This window comes from Ovis aries, chromosome 5 (genome assembly GCF_016772045.2).
Source record: "Ovis aries strain OAR_USU_Benz2616 breed Rambouillet chromosome 5, ARS-UI_Ramb_v3.0, whole genome shotgun sequence".
Lineage (NCBI taxonomy): Eukaryota > Metazoa > Chordata > Mammalia > Artiodactyla > Bovidae > Ovis > Ovis aries.
In genome coordinates, this window is record NC_056058.1 from 18,629,573 (window position 1) to 18,650,963 (window position 21,391).

Here is a 21,391-nt window from a genome sequence, read left to right on the forward strand (position 1 = left end):
GAGCAATATTGCATAGGAACCTGGAATGTCAGGTCCATGAATCAAGGCAAATTGGAAGTGGTCAAACAAGAGATGGCCAGGGTGAACGTCGACATTCTAGGAATCAGCGAACTAAAATGGACTGGAATGGGTGAATTTAACTCAGATGACCATTACATCTACTACTGCGGGCAGGAATCCCTCAGAAGAAATGGAGTAGCCATCATGGTCAACAAAAGAGTCCGAAATGCAGTACTTGGATGCAATCTCAAAAATGACAGAATGATCTCTGTTCGTCTCCAAGGCAAACCATTCAATATCACGGTAATCCAAGTCTATGCCCCAACCAGTAATGCTGAAGAAACTGAAGTTGAACGGTTTTATGAAGACCTACAAGATCTTTTAGAACCAACACCCAAAAAAGATGTCCTTTTCATTATAGGGCACTGGAATGCAAAAGTAGGAAGTCAAGAAACACCTGGAGTAACAGGCAAATTTGGCCTTGGAATGTGGAATGAAGCAGGGCAATGACTAATAGAGTTTTGCCAAGAAAATGCACTGGTCATAGCAAACACCCTCTTCCAACAACGCAAGAGAAGACTCTACACATGGACATCACCAGATGGTCAACACCGAAATCAGATTGATTATATTCTTTGCAGCCAAAGATGGAGAAGCTCTACAGTCAACAAAAACAAGACCAGGAGCTGACTGTGGCTCAGATCATGAACTCCTTATTACCAAATTCAGACTGAAATTGAAGAAAATAGGGAAAACTGCTAGACCGTTCAGGTATGACCTAAATCAAATCCCTTATGATTATACAGTGGAAGTGAGAGATAGATTTAAGGGTCTAGATATGATAGATAGAGTGCCTGGTGAACTATGGAATGAGGTTCGTGACACTGTACAGGAGACAGGGATCAAGACCATCCTCATGGAAAAGAAATGCAAAAAAGCAAAATGGCTGTCTCGGGAGGCCTTACAAATAGCTGTGAAAAGAAGAGAGGCGAAAAGCAAAGGAGAAAAGGAAAGATATAAGCATCTGAACGCAGAGTTCCAAAGAATAGCAAGAAGAGATAAGAAAGCCTTCTTCAGTGATCAATGCAAAGAAATAGAGGAAAACAACAGAATGGGAAAGACTAGAGATCTCTTCAAGAAAATTAGAGATACCAAGGGAACATTTCATGCAAAGATGGGCTCGATAAAGGACAGAAATGGTCTGGATCTAACAGAAGCAGAAGATATTAAGAAGAGGTGGCAAGAATATACGGAAGAACTGTACTAAAAAGATCTTCACGGACCAGACAATCATGATGATGTGATCACTAATCTAGAGCCAGACATCCTGGAATTTGAAGTCAAGTGGGCCTTAGAAAGCATCGCTACAAACAAAGCTAGTGGAGGTGATGGAATTCCAGTTGAGCTGTTTCAAATCCTGAAAGATGATGCTGTGAAAGTGCTGCACTCAATATGCCAGCAAGTTTGGAAAACTCAGCAGTGGCCAAAGGACTGGAAAAGGTCAGTTTTCATTCCAGTTCCAAAGAAAGGCAATGCAAAAGAATGCTCAAACTACCGCACAATTGCACTCATCTCACATGCTAGTAAAGTAATGCTCAAAATTCTCCAAGCCAGACTTCAGCAATACGTGAACTCCCTGATGTTCAAGCTGGTTTTAGAAGAGGCAGAGGAACCAGAGATCAAATTGCCAACATCCACTGGATCATGGAAAAAGCAAGAGAGTTCCAGAAAAACATCTACTTCTGCTTTATTGACTATGTCAAAGCCTTTGACTGTGTGGATCACAATAAACTGTGGAAAATTCTTCAAGAGATGGGAACACCAGACCACCTGACCTGCCTCTTGAGAAATCTGTATGCAGGTAAGGAAGCAACAGTTAGAACTGGACATGGAACAACAGACTGGTTCCAAATAGGAAAAGGAGTACATCAAGGCTGTATATTGTCACCCTGCTTATTTAACTTCTATGCAGAGTACATCATGAGAAACGCTGGACTGGAAGAAGCACAAGCTGGAATCAAGATTGCTGGGAGAAATATCAATAACCTCAGATATGCAGATGACACCACCCTTGTGGCACAAAGTGAGGAGGAGCTAAAAGCCTCTTGATGAAAGTGAAAGAGGAGAGTGAAAATGTTGGCTTAAAGCTCAACATTCAGAAAACAAAGATCATGTCATCTGGTCCCATCACTTCATGGGAAATAGATGGGGAAACAGTGGAAACAGTGTCAGACTTTATTTTTTGGGGCTCCAAAATCACTGCAGATGGTGACTGCAGCCATGAAATTAAAAGACGATTACTCTTTGGAAGAAAAGTTATGACCAACCTAGATAGTATATTCAAAAGCAGAGACATTACTTTGCCAACTAAGGTCCATCTAGTCAAGGCTATGGTTTTTCCTGCGGTCATGTATGGATGTGAGAGTTGGACTGTGAAGAAGGCTGAGCACCGAAGAATGATGCGTTTGACTGTGGTGTTGGAGAAGACTCTTGAGAGTCCCTTGGACTGCAAGGAGATCCAACCAGTCCATTCTGAAGGAGATCAACCCTGGGATTTCTTTGGAAGGAATGATGCTAAAGCTGAAATGCCAGTACTTTGGCCACCTCATGCGAAGAGTTGACTCATTGGAAAAGACTCTGATTCTGGGAGGGATTGGGGGCAGAAGGAGAAGGGGACGACAGAGGATAAGATGGCTGGATGGCATCACAGACTCGATGGACGTGAGTCTGAGTGAACTCCGGGAGATGGTGATGGACAGGGAGGCCTGGTGTGCTGCGATTCATGGGGTCGCAAAGAGTTGGACACGACTGAATGACTGAACTGAACTGAAATGTGAATAGACATTTCTCCAAAGAAGATATACAAAAGGCCAATAACCACATGAAAAAAATGTTAAACACCATTAGTATTAATATTTGGGAATCCATGTACAAAATTGAATTGTGGGGAGACACTTTCCAACCCCTTCTAGGAGGCTAGCATTATGCTGATACCAAAATCAAAAAAAGACATCACACATAAAGAAAGCTACAGAGCAGTATCCCACATAAACATAAACAAAAAAATTCCTCAACAAAATGTTAGCAATCCAAATCCAGAGAGATATAAAAAGGATTCAACACCATGACCAAGGGGGATTTATTCCAGGAATAAAAAATTTGGTTCAAAGAAACAAAGCTGCTGCTGCTGCCAAGTCACTTCAGTCGTGTCTGACTCTGTGCGACCCCAAGATGGCAGCGCACCAGGCTCCGCGGTCCCTGGGATTCTCCAGGCAAGAACACTGGAGTGGGTTGCCATTTCCTTCTCCAATGCATGAAAGTGAAAAGTCAAAGTGAAGTTGCTCAGTCGTGTCCGACTCTTTGCGACCCCATGGATTGCAGCCTACCAGGCTCTTCCATCCATGGGAAACTGGTATCATATACTTTATTAATAAAGAACAAAAACCACACAATCACCTCAACAGAGTCAGAAAACGTATCTGTGAAACACATCACCTCTGGGACTTCCCTGGTGGCTCAGGGGTAAAGAATCTGCATGCCAATGCTGGGGACACAGATTCAATCCCTGGTCCATGAAGATCCCACATGCTGTGAAGCAACTAAGCCCATGGGCAACTACTGAGCCAGAACTCTGGAGCCCACGAGCTGTAGCTACTGAAATTTGAGTATTAGAGCCTGGGCTTCACAACAAGAAAAGCCACTGCAATACAAAGCCTGTGCAATGAAGAGCAGCCCCTGCTCACCGCGACTAGAAAAAGCCCAAGAGCAGCCACGAAGATCCGGCACAACCAAAGGGGGAAAAAAAATACTGCTTTGCCAATGCAGGGGGCACAGGTTCAATCCCTAGTTGGGGAACTAAGATCCCACATGCCATGTGGATAGGCCAAAAAAGATTTAAAAAAAAAAAGGAATTAGAAAGGGCTTCCTTAGTGGCTCAGTGGTAAACAATCCGCCTGCCAATGCAGAAGACACTAGTTTGGTCCTGTAGAGCAAATAAGCCCATGTATCACAACAAGAGAAGCCACTGCAATGATAAGCGCACACACAACTAGAGAGTAGCCCCAGCTGGCCACAACTAGAGAAAAGTCCCAGCAGCAATGAAGACCCAGCACAGTCAAAAATAAATAAATAAAATTATTTTTGAAAAAAAAATGCAAAATATCTCATCATAATGCTTTTTAAGAAAGGGAAGAAAAACAACCCCACATCATCTTTTCTTGATAAAAATACTCAGCAAACTAGAAACAGAGGGAATGAAATGCTAAAGGGCATCCAGGAGATGCTGATACCTAACATTTGAACAGACACTCTTCCAAAGAAGAAATATAAGTGGTCAATAAGCTCATGAAAAGGAAAACAAAAAAAGAGAAAACAAACATGCATGAAAAGATGTTCAACATGAGTCCTCAGGGAGATGCAAAGAAAGTTTTTGAGAATTCAGTCTGATTTGCTTTCAGTACTACAGAATGAAAATGGTGATCCCACAGTTGCCTTAATAGAGGTTTCCTGGATAGAAACGTGGCCCCCGACTCCACCATGGAGGTGCTGGCTTAAAGCACAGCGGGGTCAGCCATGCTCACCCATCACCACCCATGTACTGTTTGCATCAGCCAAGGACAGTGCCTGGAGAAGAGTCCACCCACCATCCTGAACCACACATAAGCTATATCATTCTTGTGGCAACTCCCAACATGGCCCCATCAAGTAAGAAAAAAGATACGAAAGAACGTTTAAAAGTCCCAGATTGAGAGCTGGGAGACACACAGAGTTAGCAAGGAGAATCTCCCAGAGGACGGGCTGGGTCGGTTGATGTGATGAAGCCTGGTAAAGGGAAAACTAGCTCTTCCTTCTTGTGCGTTTGGGGAAAACTCAGTTTTCCCTCCTGTGTGTTTCTTCCCTCGGTGTCTCTTTACCCTCACAGAGACCACATCTCTTTGGAGACTCCTGGTCACCAATATGTCGTGGTTTCTCCCCGTACCAGGCAATTCTCTGTGACTCCAGCTGGGTTTCCTACCCTTGAAACTGGGGTCTGACACGCTCTACCTGGATATGGCATTGGATTCCACAGGTTAAAGGCTCAGTCCCTCAAGACCTCCTCCAACCCCCAGACACACACACACTTCAGATGCCAGTCTCAGGATCAGACTGTCACCTATGCTTCTTCAGATCTACCGGCTGTAGATCAGTTTCCCACGACCCCTCTCCTAGGGTTCCATTATTTTTTAAAACTTAATTATTTTTGGCTTAATTGGGTCTTAGTTGCTCTGTGGCATGTGGGATTTAATCCCCAGACCAGGGATCAAACCTACATCCCCTGCATTGGAAGGAGGTTTCTTAACCACTAGATCACCAGGGAAGTCCCAGGTTCCATTATTTTGCTAGAGCAAATTACTCCTTTGTGTAAAATAAACTCCTTTTGAGACACTTACAGACTCCCCCACCCGCACCCTACAATAACACACTCGAATGAAAGTATGAAAGTGCATGCTTAGGAAGTTTTAATTTTTCATTTGACCAAGTGTTCACAATTGCCCACTTGTAACCCAAACCTTCCCCTGACTTTTTGGTCACCAGCTTCCCCTGCCCATCCTCAAGAAGCACTGAGATGCAGAATAAAGCTCCCCTTCTCCCCAAATGGGCTGAGAATGCACTGACCCCAGAGATCCCCCAGGCTTGCTCTCACCCTCCTCACCCAGAACAGAAAAGCCCTTTTCTGTTTCGTCTGAGACCCTGGGATATATGTTGAGATCGGAGTCCTGTCCCTACTCCAAATCTCTGGAATATTAAAACAAGCCCACAGCCCCAAATGGAGTCACTTACGCTGAGTCCCAAGACACCGAGCTGGTTGAACTTAGAGTTTCAGCCTCTCCCAGAAATGGAATTTGAAAGCGGTCAATCAGGAATTACCGGGTCGGCACAGGGAGACGATCTGCCTGGCAGACCCGCGCCCTCCCTAGGGTAAAGGAACCTACCACAGACAAAACCCACTTTCGCTGCTTCCTTCGACCCGCTCACTTCTGCCTACAGGAGACTTTCAAACCGCAGCGCCCTTCTGTGCTGGATGGGAAGCTGCCAGATTCATGACTGGCTGAATACAACCAGTAAGAGCTTGGAAACTGACTTCGTTGACTTTTGTTTTTTAATGGGAATAAAGCACCTTCCTACCTGGTAGGGATATGACTGCATCTGTCAGGTCAGGACGGGTCCCCTCACCCCAGCCCCTGACCACTGCCCGGGTCACCCGGTTCTCCCCGGGATCCCCAAAGGGCGCCTTCTCAGGCCGACTCCCACTCAAGACGGGACAGGACAACGGGGTCGAGGGGGAGATTTGGGTCGCTATCTAGAGGAGCGGGCGCCGGAGACCCGGGCCTGCCTCAGCTCCCAGCGGGTCGTAATAAGCCCCAGCCAGTCTCCAGCTCCGGCCAGAGAACTCACCATATCTGCCAGTTCCTGGATCTCCAGAGCATCCTTCCCGGAGCCCGCGAGGCCACGGAAACATGACACCTGGGGCCGCAACCCACAGGTATGCGGGAGCGCCCAGGTCTGAAGAGAGCGACGCCTGCGCGGGATGGGAGGGTGGCTGCCGCCGGTCCTGATTGGACGGAGTTCCGGGCCTCCGCCAGACGCTTCTTGTGTACGTAACGCCCGCCCCCGCAGCCCTTGATTGAATGGTCCTCCGGGAGGTGGCGATCTTATTGGATGGTACTCCCGACACTCACCCCCGGACTCCGAAAGGATAATACTCAGGCAAGATCCGGGCCCTGATTGGATAGTTGTTCAGACCTGTTACTCTGATACCTTCCCAGCAGTTCTGGTTATTCTTCTGGGCTCGCCCCCGCCTCCCCTGACCTTCCAGGCTTCACTGTTTAGTCTGAACCTTCGTCAGGTACTTATGCCGGGCGGAAGTGTGGTTTTCGGCTTCAGCCCATCCCTGCACGGCCTCCTTCTAGATACCTGGGCTCGCTAGCCCGGGACGTCGGTTCCTAGCAGAACTTGTTTCGGGCAGGTGGACCTGGACCGAGAAGTCCTGACTTAACTTGCCCTGCGGAGAGACCCCTGTCCAGGATCGGGACTGGAGGAGATGGGATAGGAGAGCCTGGTGTCCTCAGGGGCCAATGGTCCAGGGGTGAAGTCACTGTGGGTCTGTGCCATTTCTTTAAGAACAAAGACATTCATGTCCGCGTATAAGCCAGGATCCCACCGTGTTTGATGTGTGGCCTTTGGCACCAGGAGGCCCCGCTCTCCTGACCCGGCTCCTAATCTGGGCTTGACCAAATTCTTTTTGAGTCTTATTTCATAACCCACGGTATCAGGCTCCCTCCCCACAGGGAATGGGAACTCTGGATCGCAGCTCCTCACCTCCTACCCCTGTCTGAGCAACAGTGAGGTTCTGAACAAGCCCCTGGTCAGCTTCTCCAGACAAGGTACCCAGGAGACCCCAGTCCAATCCTGCTGGTCTCAGAATCCGCTTAGCCCCTCACTAGCCCGACTTTCATCCTGCTTCCCCTCTTCACACAGATGGGAAAAGCCCTTTGCTCTGTGGTTGGAGACGCTGGCCCATCTTAGGCCCGAGCCTCAGTCCTCTGGCAGCACTCTGTGAATAAGATTCCTCTTTAATAAGTCTATAGATTTTTTTAAAAATCAGATATACTTGTTTTTATGACAATTTCATTTTTTAAAATTATTTAGTTTTGGCTGTGTTGGGTCTTCCTTGCTGCAGCAGGCTTTTCTCCAGTTGCAGTGCAGTGGCTTCTCATTGCAGCGGCTTCACTTGCTGCTCAGTAGCTGTTGCCCATGGGCTTCATTGTTCCCTGGCACGTGGGATCTTCCCGGAACCAGGGATCAAACCCATGTCTCCTGCGCTGGCCGGTGGATTCTTAACCACTGAGCCAGCAAGGAAGCCCTAGATACATTTCTTAAATGATGACTCCTGCAGCTTCTGGAGGGCCTGGTTTCAGGGCCATGTGGCCTGGGGTGATACCCCAGGGGATACCAACCTGGGTTGCTATGCATCAGATTTTTGTGGTTCTATGACATAGCCATAGAGGCTGAGCCACTTGCAGAATCTGAAGACAAAGGTGGGCAAAGGAGCATTACTTACAAATACCTTTTGGCGGGGGGTGAGGGGGTGGGGCTGGGGTGTAGGGGCACCATGTGGCATGAAGGATCTTAGTTCCCCAAGCAGGAATGAACCTGTGCCCCTGCAGTGGAAGCACAGAGTCTTAATCACTGCACTGTCAGGGAAGTCCACAAATAGAATTAAATCATATGACCTGATTTGGGTGTATGTGGTTCATAGAGTATCAGGTTGTTTGCCAATTAAAATACCTGGCATTGAAGTTGGAACTTCAGCCCTGGCCTATAAGGACTTCAGTCAATAATAATGTATCAATAATAATAAACAACCAGGTCCTACTATAGCACAGGGAACTATATTCAGTGACTGTGATAAACCATAATGGAAAAGAAAATGAAAAGAATACACACACATATACACACATATATAAATGAATCACTGTTATACAGCAGAAATTAACACAACATTGTAAATCAACCACAAGTTTTAAAAAAGCACCTTAAAAAGGATTGTGATATTTCAAACTCCCCTTTCATAGCTTTTATAACAACCAAACTGAAAGAAAAGTTTAGTTTAAAAAAAGTCCTTGTATCCCCCAGGACTTGATAGCAGCAATAATCTCTGAAATTCCTCCATGAGTGAGTGTTGCCTCAGGCTTACTATCTTAAGGAACAGTTCTAGAAGCAGCTCTTTGACCTTTCCCCAACAATATGCCTCAAAATATAAATTAGAAAACCAAAAGGGTTATTTTAGTGTTAAGTAAATATATCTATAGATTCTCTGGTGGCTCACTGTAAAGAATCCACCTGCCAATGAAGGAGACATAGGTTCCATGCCTGGGTCAAGAAGATCCCCTGGAGAAGGAAATGGCAACCTATTCTAGTATTCTTACCTGGAGAATCCCATGGACAGAGGAGTCTGGTGGGCTACAGTCCATGGGGTCGCAAAAAAGTCAGACGTAACTGAGTGGCTAAACAACAACAACAAACTGCAAATCCTTAGTAACGGCTTCACTTCTGCCTTCCAAATCTCACATCAATAGGCTTCTGGTATATTTGGACAGAGAATCATGAAGGGAAGGGATCTGGAGAACTGTAGTTCCTAACACTACTCATGCTGATGTAACACAATCCAGAAGTTGATATCTCATGGTCACATCACAAGTGTCTCTTAAATAAAAAACCTAGTTTTAATTCACAATCACAAGTGAAGACAAAGCAAAGCGTAAAAGTAACAATTCACATGAGACTATACACTTTGAAGAGCTCTGCATAATTACAAATTTCTACCAACTATTTTCAGAGAAGGCAATGGCACCCCACTCCAGTACTCTTGCCTGGAAAATCCCATGGATGGAGGAGCCTGGAAGGCTGCAGTCCATGGGGTCGCTGAGGGTCGGACACGACTGAGCTACTTCACTTTCACTTTTCACTTTCATGCATTGGAGAAGGAAATGGCAACCCACTCCAGTGTTCTTGCCTGGAGAATCCCAGGGACGGGGGAGCCTGGTGGGCTGCCGTCTATGGGGTTGCACAGAGTTGGACACGACTGAAGTGACTTAGCAGGAGCAACCAACTATTTTTAAGAAAAATGGAATAAGGCTCCACTGGCCTAAATAAATAAAGGCTGTCTCAATACCATGGTGGAAAATATGTAATGGTTGATTATCCAGTATCTGCTACACTAAGCCAGTAGGAAAATTCCAACAAATACCACAATGTCATTGTTCCAATGACCCCTTAAAGGACAATTTTAACTAAGATATTAAACTATATATTTAACTGCCTGGCTAGCTCAGTCAGAAGAGCATCGGGCTCTTAATCCCAGGGTCATGGGTTCAAGCCCCACATTGGGTAGTTGCTCTAAACTATATAGTGTATATATTAAAAATACACTGCAAATCACCATGAGTCCAACTGGAAAGATAAATGTTTTATTTCCTAAAACATTAAAAAAAAAACCCCACTACCTACAAAATTCATGTACTATAGTTAAGAGAGTACTTTAACAATTAATTTTCATCAAAAAGAACTAGAAGTACACTCAATATGGATCCACTTCCACGACGAGGGACTCATAAAGGCAATACCAGATTTGCAACTTTTATAAGATTTCTCTCCTCATGTGAATTTTCTGAAGCACTGTGCATGAATTCATTTGCAGGAGGATTTTCCCCATTACATATGTAGTGTTTCTCCACAGTATGTATCCTTGCATGTCTTCTTAAGGATGAGGAACAGCTGAAGGCCTTCCCACACTGCTTACATTCGTATGGTTTCTCTCCAGTGTGCATTCTCATATGTATTGGTAAGGATGAGGGCCACTTGAAAACTTTACCACATTCCTTGCATTCGTAAGGTTTCTCTGCAGTATGCGTTCTCACATGCTGTTGCAAAAGTTCAGGCCAACTGAAAGCTTTCTGGCATTGCTCACATTCATAAAGCTTCTCAGCGGTGTGCCTTCTCATGTGTTTCTGTAAGGAGAGGTGACAGTAGAAGGCTTTCCCACATAGCTTGCATTCATAAGACTTGTCTCCAGGATGCATTCTCACATGCTCTCGAAAGCAAGCAGATAAATTGAAGGCTTTTCCACACTGTTTACATTCATAGGGTTTCTCTTTAGTGTGAGTTCGCAAGTGTTTTCGTAAGGATATGGGCCAGTTGAAAGTTTTCCCACACTGACTGCACTTGTAAGGTTTCTCTCCAGTGTGCACCCTCATGTGTCCTTGAAAGGAGGATGGGTGGCTGAATGCTTTTCCACACTGGTCACATTCATAGAGTTTTTCTCCGCCATGCGTCCTTTCATGTCTTCGAAATGACTGGGGATAGATGAAGGTTTTTCCACATTGCTTACATTCATAAGGCTTCTCTCCAGTGTGAATCCTTTCATGCCTTCGAAAGGACTGGAGATAAATGAAGGTTTTCCCACACTGTTTACATTCATAGGGCTTCTCTCCCGTGTGTGTTATCATGTGCCTTCGAAAAGCTGAGGAATAACTGAAGGCTTCCCCACATTCCTTACATTTATGTGGTGTCTCCCCGGTATGTGATATCATGTGTCTTCGAAAAGTTGAGGAGTAGCTGAAAGCTTCCCCACATTCCATACACTTATAGGGCTTCTCTCCAGTGTGTGTTATCATGTGTCTTCGAAAAGTTGAGGAGTAGCTGAAAGCTTTCCCACACTCCTTACATTGATATGGTTTCTCTCCAGTATGAGTTCTCACATGACTAGTAAGACTTGAAAAATCAATGAAGGTTTTCCCACATTGCTGACATTCATAGGTTTTCTCAGCAGTATGAATCCTGATATGCCGGTTGAGGGAAGAAGTACGCGGAAAGGTTTTTCCACATAATTTACATACAAAGGGCCTTTCTCCATTATGGATTCTCACATGCGTCCTTAGGTGTGAATCACAACTGTAGGCCTGCCCACATTCCTGACATTGATACGGTTTATGTCCAGTACAAGCAGTGCTGTGATTCTTGAGTGAACGATGCATGAAGGCTTTTTTGTATGGACTGTATTCATACCGTTTTACTCCAGTGAGTGTTTTCTGGTACAGGTTAAGATTTGGAATCTGACTGAAGCCTTCCTTACATTGATCACTACTTTCATGGAGTCTTTCCACCACATGATTTCTGTTAAACATGAGAAGCATGTTATAAATGGTTTGACTAATACGGATATATTAGTAAGTACAAGGATTACAGAGCTTCCCAGGTGGTGCAGTGATAAAGAATTTCCATGCCAATGCAGGACACGCAAGAGACATGGGTTCAATCCCTGGGTTGGGAAGACCCTCTAGAGGAGGTAATGGCTACCCACTTCAGTATTCTTTCCTGGAGAATTTCATGGACAGAGGAACCTGGTGGGCTACAGTCCGTGGGGTTGCAAAGAGTCAGACATGACTGAGCACACACACACACATACACACAAGGATTACACTTTCACGGATTTCACTGAATGGGTAAATTTTCTCACTGATTTGACTTCTTTTAAAGTGGAATAAACTCAATGCCACAAAAGGGGGCTCAACTGCAACCATTACAGAAACAAGTGTTTCTTAAACATGATCTCTCCAGCTGATTGTTTTCAACTGTTTCTAACACAACATCAATGTCAAATTAAAAAAAAAATCTTCATGAAAATCTCTATGAACAAACAAATCTGACCTAGGCTTACTTATGCTTTGTTTGCTTTTTAAACTTCATAACATGCTAAGATTCCTTCCTGAAGTACTGCTTTCTCTGAGTGCAACTCACCTTGGGTGTCTACTCTGGTATGTATACTGATCTTCAATGCTGAGTTCTTCCCAAATTTTTCCTAAGACAAAGGGCCAGGAATCATTTCCAATGAACTTTGATATTTTATGTTCTTTGGGTATTTTATTCCCATAAATATCCTGCTGAGAAATTGACCCATTGGCCTTACATTGAGTCTCATCATCTGAAAGCAAAAAGGGAACAAATCTTACAAGAAAGAAAGTACCTGTTAGCCGAGAAAGAAACTGAGGCATTTATCTATGTCAAGACTTCATCAAAAACAAGTACAAGGGGTCAAAATGGTGAGCACTTCAATAAACACAGTAAAATTCTCTCAAGGTTCTAAAATGCCCCATGAAACCTGTATCTACTAGTGATACTAAGGGAGCTTTCTTTATAGAAAGAAAAACTCAGTTTAATACATAGATTCACATTTTTTGTGGGTAGATTCTAAGATAGTTGTGACCACATCTGTCTTATTAGTTAACATACTTCCTTTCTACATTCTACATCTCAGAACAGTGATGTGTGATATGCTTGTCTCTAAACAACTAAGTGAAAGAATGACATCATTCTTACCCACTGAGGCTAGGTTTCTGAAGGTCTCCAGCATCACGTCTCTGTAGAGCTCCTTCTGAGCAGAATCCAGCAAAGCCCACTCCTCCAGGGTGAAGTTAACAGCCACATCCTCGAAGACCACCGAGTCCTGAAACAACCAAAATGTGTACAGGAGCTTGGATGTGATTCATGACACTCAGCAATTGGGCTGAAGTCACAGGAAGCTCAAACAAGATTTTGTGGTCACCAAACATTCACTCTGTGACTCAGTCAACACACCTCCTAACTTTATGTCCACATTCCCACCCTCATAGATTAATGATTCAGTTGGTAAAGAATCTGCCTGCAAAGCAGAACACTACCTGCAATGCAGGAAACCTGGGTTTGATCCCCGGGTCAGGAAGATCCCCTGGAGAAAGAAATGGCAACCCACTCCAGTACTCTTGCCTGGGGAATTTCATGGACAGAGGCACCTGGAAGGCTACAGTCCATGGGGTTGCAAAAGTCAGACATGACTAGCAACTAAACCACTACAACTAACATCTACATTTCTACTGCAACCACTTCAAGTCTTAACTCTTCTTTAACCAAAGGATTCAGATCATGTTGGAGAAATGAAAGTACTATACAAATGAAACAATATTTCCATTTTTAAAAACTTTTATTTATTTTCTTAATATCAAAAACATTTTATATTGCAGTATAGCCAATTATTTCTCCCGGCAATCTTGATTCCATCTTGTGCTTCTTCCAGCCCAGCGTTTCTCATGATGTACTCTGCATAGAAGTTAAATAAGCAGGGTAACAATATACAGCCTTGGCGTACTCCTTTTTCTATTTGGAACCAGTCTGTTGTTCCATGTCCAGTTCTAACTGTTGCTTCCTGACCTGCATATAGGTTTCTCGAGGCAGGTCAGGTGGTCTGGTAGTCCCATATCTTTCAGAATTTTCCAGTTTATTGTGATCCACACAGTCAAAGGCTTTGGCACAGTCAATAAAGCACAAATAGATGTTTTTCTGGAACTCAGATATGCAGGTGACACCACCCTTATGGCAGAAAGTGAAGAGGAACTAAAAGCCTCTTGATGAAAGTGAAAGAGGAGAGTGAAAAAGTTGGCTTAAAGCTCAATGTTCAGAAAACGAAGATCATGGCATCTGGTCCCATCACTTCATGGGAAACAGATGGGGAAACAGTGGAAACAGTGTCAGACTTTATTTTGGGGGGCTCCAAAATCACTGCAGATGGTGACTGCAGCCATGAAATTAAAAGATGCTTACTCCTTGGAAGAAAAGTTATGACCAACCTAGATAGCATATTCAGAAGCAGAGACATTACTTTGCAACTAAGGTCCATCTAATCAAGGCTATGGCTTTTCCTGTGGTCATGTATGGATGTGAGAGTTGGACTGTGAAGAAGGCTGAGTGCCAAAGAATTGATGCTTTTGAACTGTGGTGTTGGAGAAGACCCTTGAGAGTCCCTTGGACTGCAAGGAGATCCAACCAGTCCATTCTAAAGGAGATCAGTCCTGGGATTTCTTTGGAAGCAATGATGCTAAAGCTGAAGCTCCAGTACTTTGGACACCTCATGCAAAGAATTGACTCATTGGAAAAGACTCTGATGCTGGGAGGGATTGGGGGCAGGAGGAGAAGGGGACGACAAAGGATGAGATGGCTGGATGGCATCACCGACTCGATGGACGTGAGTCTGAGTGAACTCCGGGAGTTCGTGATGGACAGGGAGGCCTGGCGTGCTGCGATTCATGGGGTCACAAAGAGTCGGACATGACTGAGCGACTGAACTGAACTGAACTGATAGCCAATTAAGGGCTTCCCAGGTGCTGTGAATGGTAAAGAACCCACCTATTAATGCAGGAGACGTAACAGACATGGGTTCAATCTCTGGATTAGGAAGATTCCCTGGAGGAGGGCATGGCAACCCACTCTAGTATTCTTGCCTAGAGAATCTCCTGGACAGAGGAGCCTGGCAGGCTACAATCTGTAGGGTTGCAAAGAGTCAGACATGACTGAAGCAATTTAGCATGCATGCACAGCTAATTAACAATGCTGTGATTATTTCAGGTAAACAGTGAAGGGACCCATCCATACATATACATGTGTCCATTACAATATTTGCATTTTAAGAATCATCAACCCCCTTGTGATACAAGAGACTTTATAGCTGCTTCTTATAGCACACCATTCATAAGCACATGAAGCTCAAGGTCAGCCTGAATGAGGTTCAAAGGAATAAAAGCACAATGAAGGTGGGACTTCCCTAGTCCAGTGCTTAGGACTCTGCACTTGCAATTCATAGAGCACAGGTTCAATTTTTAGGCAGGGATCTAAGATCCCACACTGCCACATGGTGCGGGCAAAAGTAAATAAATAAATATATAAATTTTAAAAACATACAATGAAGGACTGGACATTTTTCCTTCTCTTCCCCCAGCCAAATATGAGAGGCCAATGGGCCTGTGGGAACCCAGTGTGCTGCAAGGGCCAGCTAGCCATATTGTCTTAAAGAACTCCAGGCCATAAGGAGAGTCCAGCTGGCTGAATACAATATTTCTTTTGAATAAGTGTTAATTTTAACTTTTCTGTGTAATAGTTATCACCAGCCCAGTTTCTACTCCTTTTCTCTATTTTCATAATGATAGGAAGTAAGAACTCCATACGTTCTCTACACTCCTGAGCCAGTGCTACTTCTCAGCAGTTCTGAGCTCACACACACACACACACACACACACACACACACACACACACACGTTCCATGATGCTCTTCTACAGTACCCTTGATGACCTTAAGGAAAAGGTTAAGAGTCTACTTTGCAAAGGACTTTAACATCAGAAACATTTGACAGAGAATTTACCCTTGACTATAAAATACATAAAGGATTCCAGTGCCTTCCTACACAGGAAACACTGCCTTGCCTCAAGTCCCAGGAGACAGTGATTCCACACAAACCAACCTAGAGGCTGCACTCTCAGTTTCTCTTCTGTCCACGTCCCTCCCCCTGGTGGGCACATGAGCAAGTCGGGCCAATTCCTAAGCACAAGAACCACTAAGCTGAATGCCTCCCTTAAGCCATGTTTTGTTTTTAAAGTTCATCAACCCAGTGACAATTCCATGAGCAGAGCAAAGAGAACACTCTTCTGCAACAATTCTGATGCCAGAGCATAACAGGAATATCTCTATTATATAGGACCTTCTTGAGTCAGGTGAGTTGCTTGCGATAGAGTTGCCTGTAGTGCTTCCTCTACTGAACGTGCAGGAAAAGAGTGGACACTGCAAACCTTAACTTGATCCCTGGCAATGACTGCTGGCGAGGAGGCAAGACTGGCCTTGGCTAGCGTCTGGGAACTTAATTTTTGAAGGTTTCACACCACAATTATTACTCCCTGTCTGTAAACTGATATTTAATGCTGAACACCTGCTTTTTGTTTGGGCATCTGGGCTTTGGGTCCGTGCTGGGCACAGTATGCTTATACAATCAGCTGTCAATAAAAACCCCAGGGCACTGAGTCCCTAATGAGCCTCCAGGAAATAGTATTTCATGTGCTGTCACAACCTGGGCTGTGCGGTGTTATGTGTGACTCCACTGGGAAAGGACTCTTAGAAGTGTGCACCTGGTTTTCTTCAGATTTTTCCTCATGGGCCTTTTCCCTTTGCTGAGTCTGCTTTGCCCTTTTGTTGTGATAAATTCTAGTCATGAGTACAACTCTGTGCTGAGTCACGTGAGTCCTACCTGCAGAACCACAGATGGTCCTGTGGTCACCAGACACATCAGAAGTGGAATTTGCTGAAACAATCCAGACTCACTAAAATATGGGAAAAGCACTGTCTGGGAAGTGGAGGAAGAAGGAAGAGCGGATGACAATGGGGTCATCTGGGGTATGAAAGGGCGACTGAACTGCCTGATGTGAGGTTTAAAGTTGATCAAGGTGGAAATGAGCGATCCAACTCCAGGAGGGCCAGCTCACTGAATATGCCAGTGGCCATGCTGGCCAAGTGAGAGGACAATCGAAGTCCAGCCCAGGTGACACCTCTGATTTTTGCTCTCTTCTGGGCAGGAGGTGAAATGCCTCTCAAGTTCCCCAAAGTGAGCTTTGGGTGGGGGAAAAGAGTTAGAAGACCGTACTGCATTAGGAGGAAAAAAGTTAAACCAATACCTAGAGCTGAAGCAAAAGTTTAGACAAAGCGAAGGGCAAGGGGCTGTCCAGTCTTTCTTCAGCCTGGCATGCAGGGCTGGCCGTCTGCTGGCATGTGGGAACTTGGGTCTGGGCAGCATTCTCACCACCCTGACAGCAGTGGCTCCTCTGCCCTTTTATGCTAATAATACAGTTTATGCTGAAGAACAGCTTTCCTTCTGGAAGTCTGGAATCTCAGTTCAGACTAATCACAGGGTGTCTATATGACCAGCTCAACACAACCCTGGTAACTGAGCCCCTCATTAGTGTTCCCGGTGGATGGCACGTGGTGGGTGGAGGGAGGAAGTCTGTCCTGTGTGATTTTGTTGGGGGGTAGTGGGGAACCTTGAGATCCGGCACTCAGTCTCCTCAGGAACTGTCCTGAGTACCTTTCTCCTGCTGACTCTGCTTTATTCCCATGGTCAGAAATCAGAGCCATGAGCATGGCTACACACTGAAGCCAGGGAGCCACCAAGTAAATCTGTGAAGCCAGGGTGGTCTTGGGGACTACCATGGGCTGAAAGTCTGTGTCCTCCGCCACCAAATTCAGGTTGAAACCTAATCCCCAAGGTGATGGTGTTTGGAGGTGGAGCCTTCTGGAGCTGATCAGGGATGGGATTAGTGCCCTTATAAAAAGAAACCCAGAGTGCCTGCAATAAAGGAGACATAGGAGACTTGGGTTCCCCCCTCTCTGGGTCCGGAAGATTCCCTGGAGAAGGAAATGGCAACCTACTCCAGTTTTCTTGCCTAGAAATGGACAGAGGAGCCTGGCAGGCTGCAGTCCAGGAGCCTGCCTGGGGTCACAAAGAGTTGGACATGACTGAGCACACAAGCGCACACACACACACACACACACACACACACACACACACACACACACACACACACACATATATCTTGATATAATTCAACATATTATTTGGTTGAATTTGGAGAGTGAGGGGCCTGTCATTCGGGTTCATTTAGGGCTGAGTTTCATTTCACAGAGGATTTTTTTTTCTCCAATATTTCTGTCAACTGTATATGTCATATACATTTTCCTACACTGATGTTATCTTATACAACAGAAAACACTAAATCAGCTCACAGGAATTACCTCTAATCATCTTAGAGTTGCTGAAAGCCATTTTATGATATTCAACAGTCATACATAAAAAAACACTCTTACCAGTAGGAAACAGATGGTAATATGCATGATTAGATAAAGGAAAACAGATGAGAAAAAAATTAAAAAAAAAAAGAGAGAACATATAAATTGTATGAAATTAACTGTTTTCTCCAAGACAATTAGATCCAAATGAAGTGTGGCCAGCTGACCTCTTAGTCAACATTATACTAGCAACCCAGTCCAGAAAATGCACAAACGTGCGGTACTAGAAAAGAGGTTGTCTCAATGTCTAACTCAAACAACTGTATGTGTATGACACCAACAGAAAAAAAACAATAATCATAGAATAAGATCCTGAACAAGATCTCAGGATAAAAACTCAATACAAATTTCATTACCTTTCTAATTAAAAGCAACAGCAAATTGGAAAGGTCACTTTATTTTTTGACCACACCATGCTCCATGTGGGATCTCATTTCCCTGATCAGGAATCAAACCCAATCCCCTGCACTGGAAGCGCAGAATCTTAACCAATGGACCACCGGGGAAGATCCAGGAAAGGTCACTTTGAAAAGATAACACACACCATGGTAAAAACCAAACTGAAGTAGTACAAAGTAAGTTTAATGAAGGCTATTAAAAAAATCTAATAACTAGACTACCCTGGTGGTCCAGTGGCTAGGACTTTGAGCTCCCAATGTAGGGAGCTTGGGTTCAATTCCTGGTCAGGGAACTAGATCCTGCATGCCACAACTAAAATATCCCAAATGCTGCAATTGAGATGCAGTGGAGCCAAATAAATAAATAAATAATGCATTAAAAAAAAGAAAAAAGAAATAGAAAAATTTAAAAACACTAAGGATAGTAACAAAGAAAAATGAAATAAATGACAAGATGGCACACATTCTTAACCAAAATATAAATCCTCCCAAGACAGACGTAGGATGTTTATAAAATCCCATGAAATCCCCAAACAGTTTTTTTTTTTAGGATTTATCAAATACTAACTTTCCAACCTAATGAGAACAAATGCCCCTAAACCGTCAAAATATTCTGAAGAACTAGGAGAGAACCTGACTGGCACACTGCAAGGATTTTAAAGCAGCAGCACTCCCGACAGGATGAACTGGCAGAGGAATGGGCCATTAGATCTACCTTGAGGAATAGAGTCCAAAGCAGACCTATGTCTAAAAGGAGACCTGATTTACTACAGAGCAGCCACTGAGAGCCAAGCAGAAATGACAGATACTTTAGCACAAAGGACAGGACAAACTGGTGTCTAAGTAAGATCCGTGTATACCCACAGGTTTCAAGGATAATAAACAATTTATTGCAGATTTAAGCAAAGTGTATTGCAGATAATAAACAACAGTAGCATCAACTGTCACAAATTAAATATCTGATATTTTTGGGTGAATCTTCACCATCTTTACCTATCATGCTATGTGGTATTTCCTTCACTTCTCTGCAGCTGTACAGGAAGGGAAATCTCTATTTCTCTAACATGTTTCTCCCCAGAACTTTCGAGGCTATGCCCCAGAATTCCATTTGTTAACTCAAAGGAACAGACCTCAGAAACTTACCAGAGACAGGTGATTTTTTTTTTAACAAGCGGAATGCAGATATTTCCTTTTTTTTCTTTCTTCTGAAACTCACCCCTTTGAAAATATTTTATTTTCTGTTTCCCGCTGTATTTATTAGACGTTATTTTACACTTGCTAAAAATCTGAGGTTCCAGTAAGCGAACACATCTTTTCAAGGTAACAAACCCAGGGAGGGGCAGGGCTGTACTGGTCCCCAGACAAAGATGACCCAAGGGTCAAGAGCAGGCACGCCACCACGTGGGGCACCCCTCCTCCATCGCTCACTGAAGTGCTCTCTGAACAAAGGACACCAGCAGTGTCCCCACTGTGTCGCCTGTGCATTTTGCTTGGGCGGGGGTGATGGTTTGAGGGGTGCTGCCCCACCTGATAGTGGGCTTTCCTTGACCTTGGCGTTAGTTTTTCTCACTTCCCTTGTGAGAACCCACGGGTCAGGAATTATTTGCCTTTTCCCCTCAGGCGTCCGGTCAGCTGACTAGTGTCCCTCCAAGAAATGAGGACTGGAGTTGGGGTCACTCAGGACCAAGGACCTACCAGGTGACCCCTCCCAGTCCAAGGTCCCCAAGCAGGTCTCCCCAAGCTCCCCGCCCGCCCCTGCAGACTGTCCGCTGGGAGGAACCGACCAGGGGCTGGTGTTCTCGGGGCCCCGTGCAGAAGGCACCTGTGAGCATCGGGTCACCCGGGTAGTTCTGAGACCGCTGACACACACGCGCGGACCGGACAGGACGCCAGGACCCCACCCCGAGACCGCTTCCAGCCGGTTCAAATCAGCCCTTCCCGATGTTGAGCCCGGCCCCGCTCACTCACCATCTCTTTCCGGCTCCGGGCTCTCCTGGGAGTCCTCCCCGCGGCCCGGGCAGGTGAGAGCCACAGAGACCTGACACCTGGGGCCGCGGGGCAGGTGCGCAGCAGCGCCAAGGCCCCCAGAGAACTACTCGCACTCGGGCAGGAAAGCGTGCCCGCCCTCGGCCCTGATTGGACGGTGCTCCTGACACTCTCTTCATCAGGGATTGTGATTGGGAGATACTTCACACCTCACCTGTCTGATTGGGCAATCTTCGAATATTTTTACTGCCGGGGCTCCTGACTGGAAGGTTTCTAGAGACCCGCCTCCTTATGCCCCTGATTGGACAATTCTTCGGCCCCGCCCGAACGCCTCCGATTTTTCCCGCCCTCTGACTTATTGAGTGACTAGGTGTTTTTGCCTGGAGAATTCCAGGGACTGGGGAGCCTGGTGGGCTGCCGTCTATGGGGTCGCACAGAGTCGGACACGACTGAAGTGACTTAGCAGCAGCAGGCTTCGGGATACTGTCCACTAGCTCCGGGCTCTGAACAGAACTCGCTCCTGTGCGGGCGGGTCCTCCCAGGTCCTCCTCCTGGACCCGAAGTCCTGACTCAGTTTTCACAAGGAGCGTCCCTGTCCAGAACCAGGACTAGAGAGGACTGGACAGGGTGGGTGAGGAGGGTGTCTGGTGACCTCTGGGGCCGGGAAGTCGGGCAGGGATCAAGGTCACCGTGGAAACATGCCTTTAACTTAAGAACAAAGACGCTCAGTGAAAAATAACATCACACTCTGCAAGTGAGGTCTTGCTTGACT

At 45.2% G+C, this 21,391-nt stretch overlaps 2 protein-coding genes across 8 annotated transcripts in view; both read right to left on the reverse strand.

Moving 5' to 3' along the window:
- Positions 1 to 5,847, reverse strand: part of LOC101119987 (zinc finger protein 77-like) — a 37,836-nt gene extending 31,989 nt beyond the window's left edge. For both annotated transcript variants that reach the window (XM_060416333.1, XM_042250207.2), the window contains exon 1: positions 5,821 to 5,847. The gene's annotated coding sequence lies outside the window, so the exon portion shown is untranslated. The remainder of the gene's footprint in view (positions 1 to 5,820) is intronic.
- Positions 1 to 20,731, reverse strand: part of LOC101119303 (zinc finger protein 555) — a 25,464-nt gene extending 4,733 nt beyond the window's left edge. For 3 of the 6 annotated variants that reach the window (XR_009600828.1, XR_009600827.1, XM_060416330.1), the window contains exons 1-3: positions 20,602 to 20,731; positions 12,919 to 13,045; positions 12,340 to 12,523 (exon numbers count right to left, since the gene is read on the reverse strand). Coding sequence is in view for 4 of the 6 variants with exons in the window: in XM_060416330.1 (XP_060272313.1) it covers positions 12,340 to 12,523; positions 12,919 to 13,045; positions 20,602 to 20,604 (314 nt within the window). In the remaining 2 variants the exon portion in view is untranslated. Of the gene's footprint in view, positions 1 to 8,492; positions 11,716 to 12,339; positions 12,524 to 12,918; positions 13,046 to 20,601 lie in introns of those variants that run through there. The other 3 variants (XM_042250201.2, XM_004008623.5, XM_042250204.2) reach the window with 3 other exon arrangements.
- Positions 20,732 to 21,391: the final 660 nt, after the last annotated feature.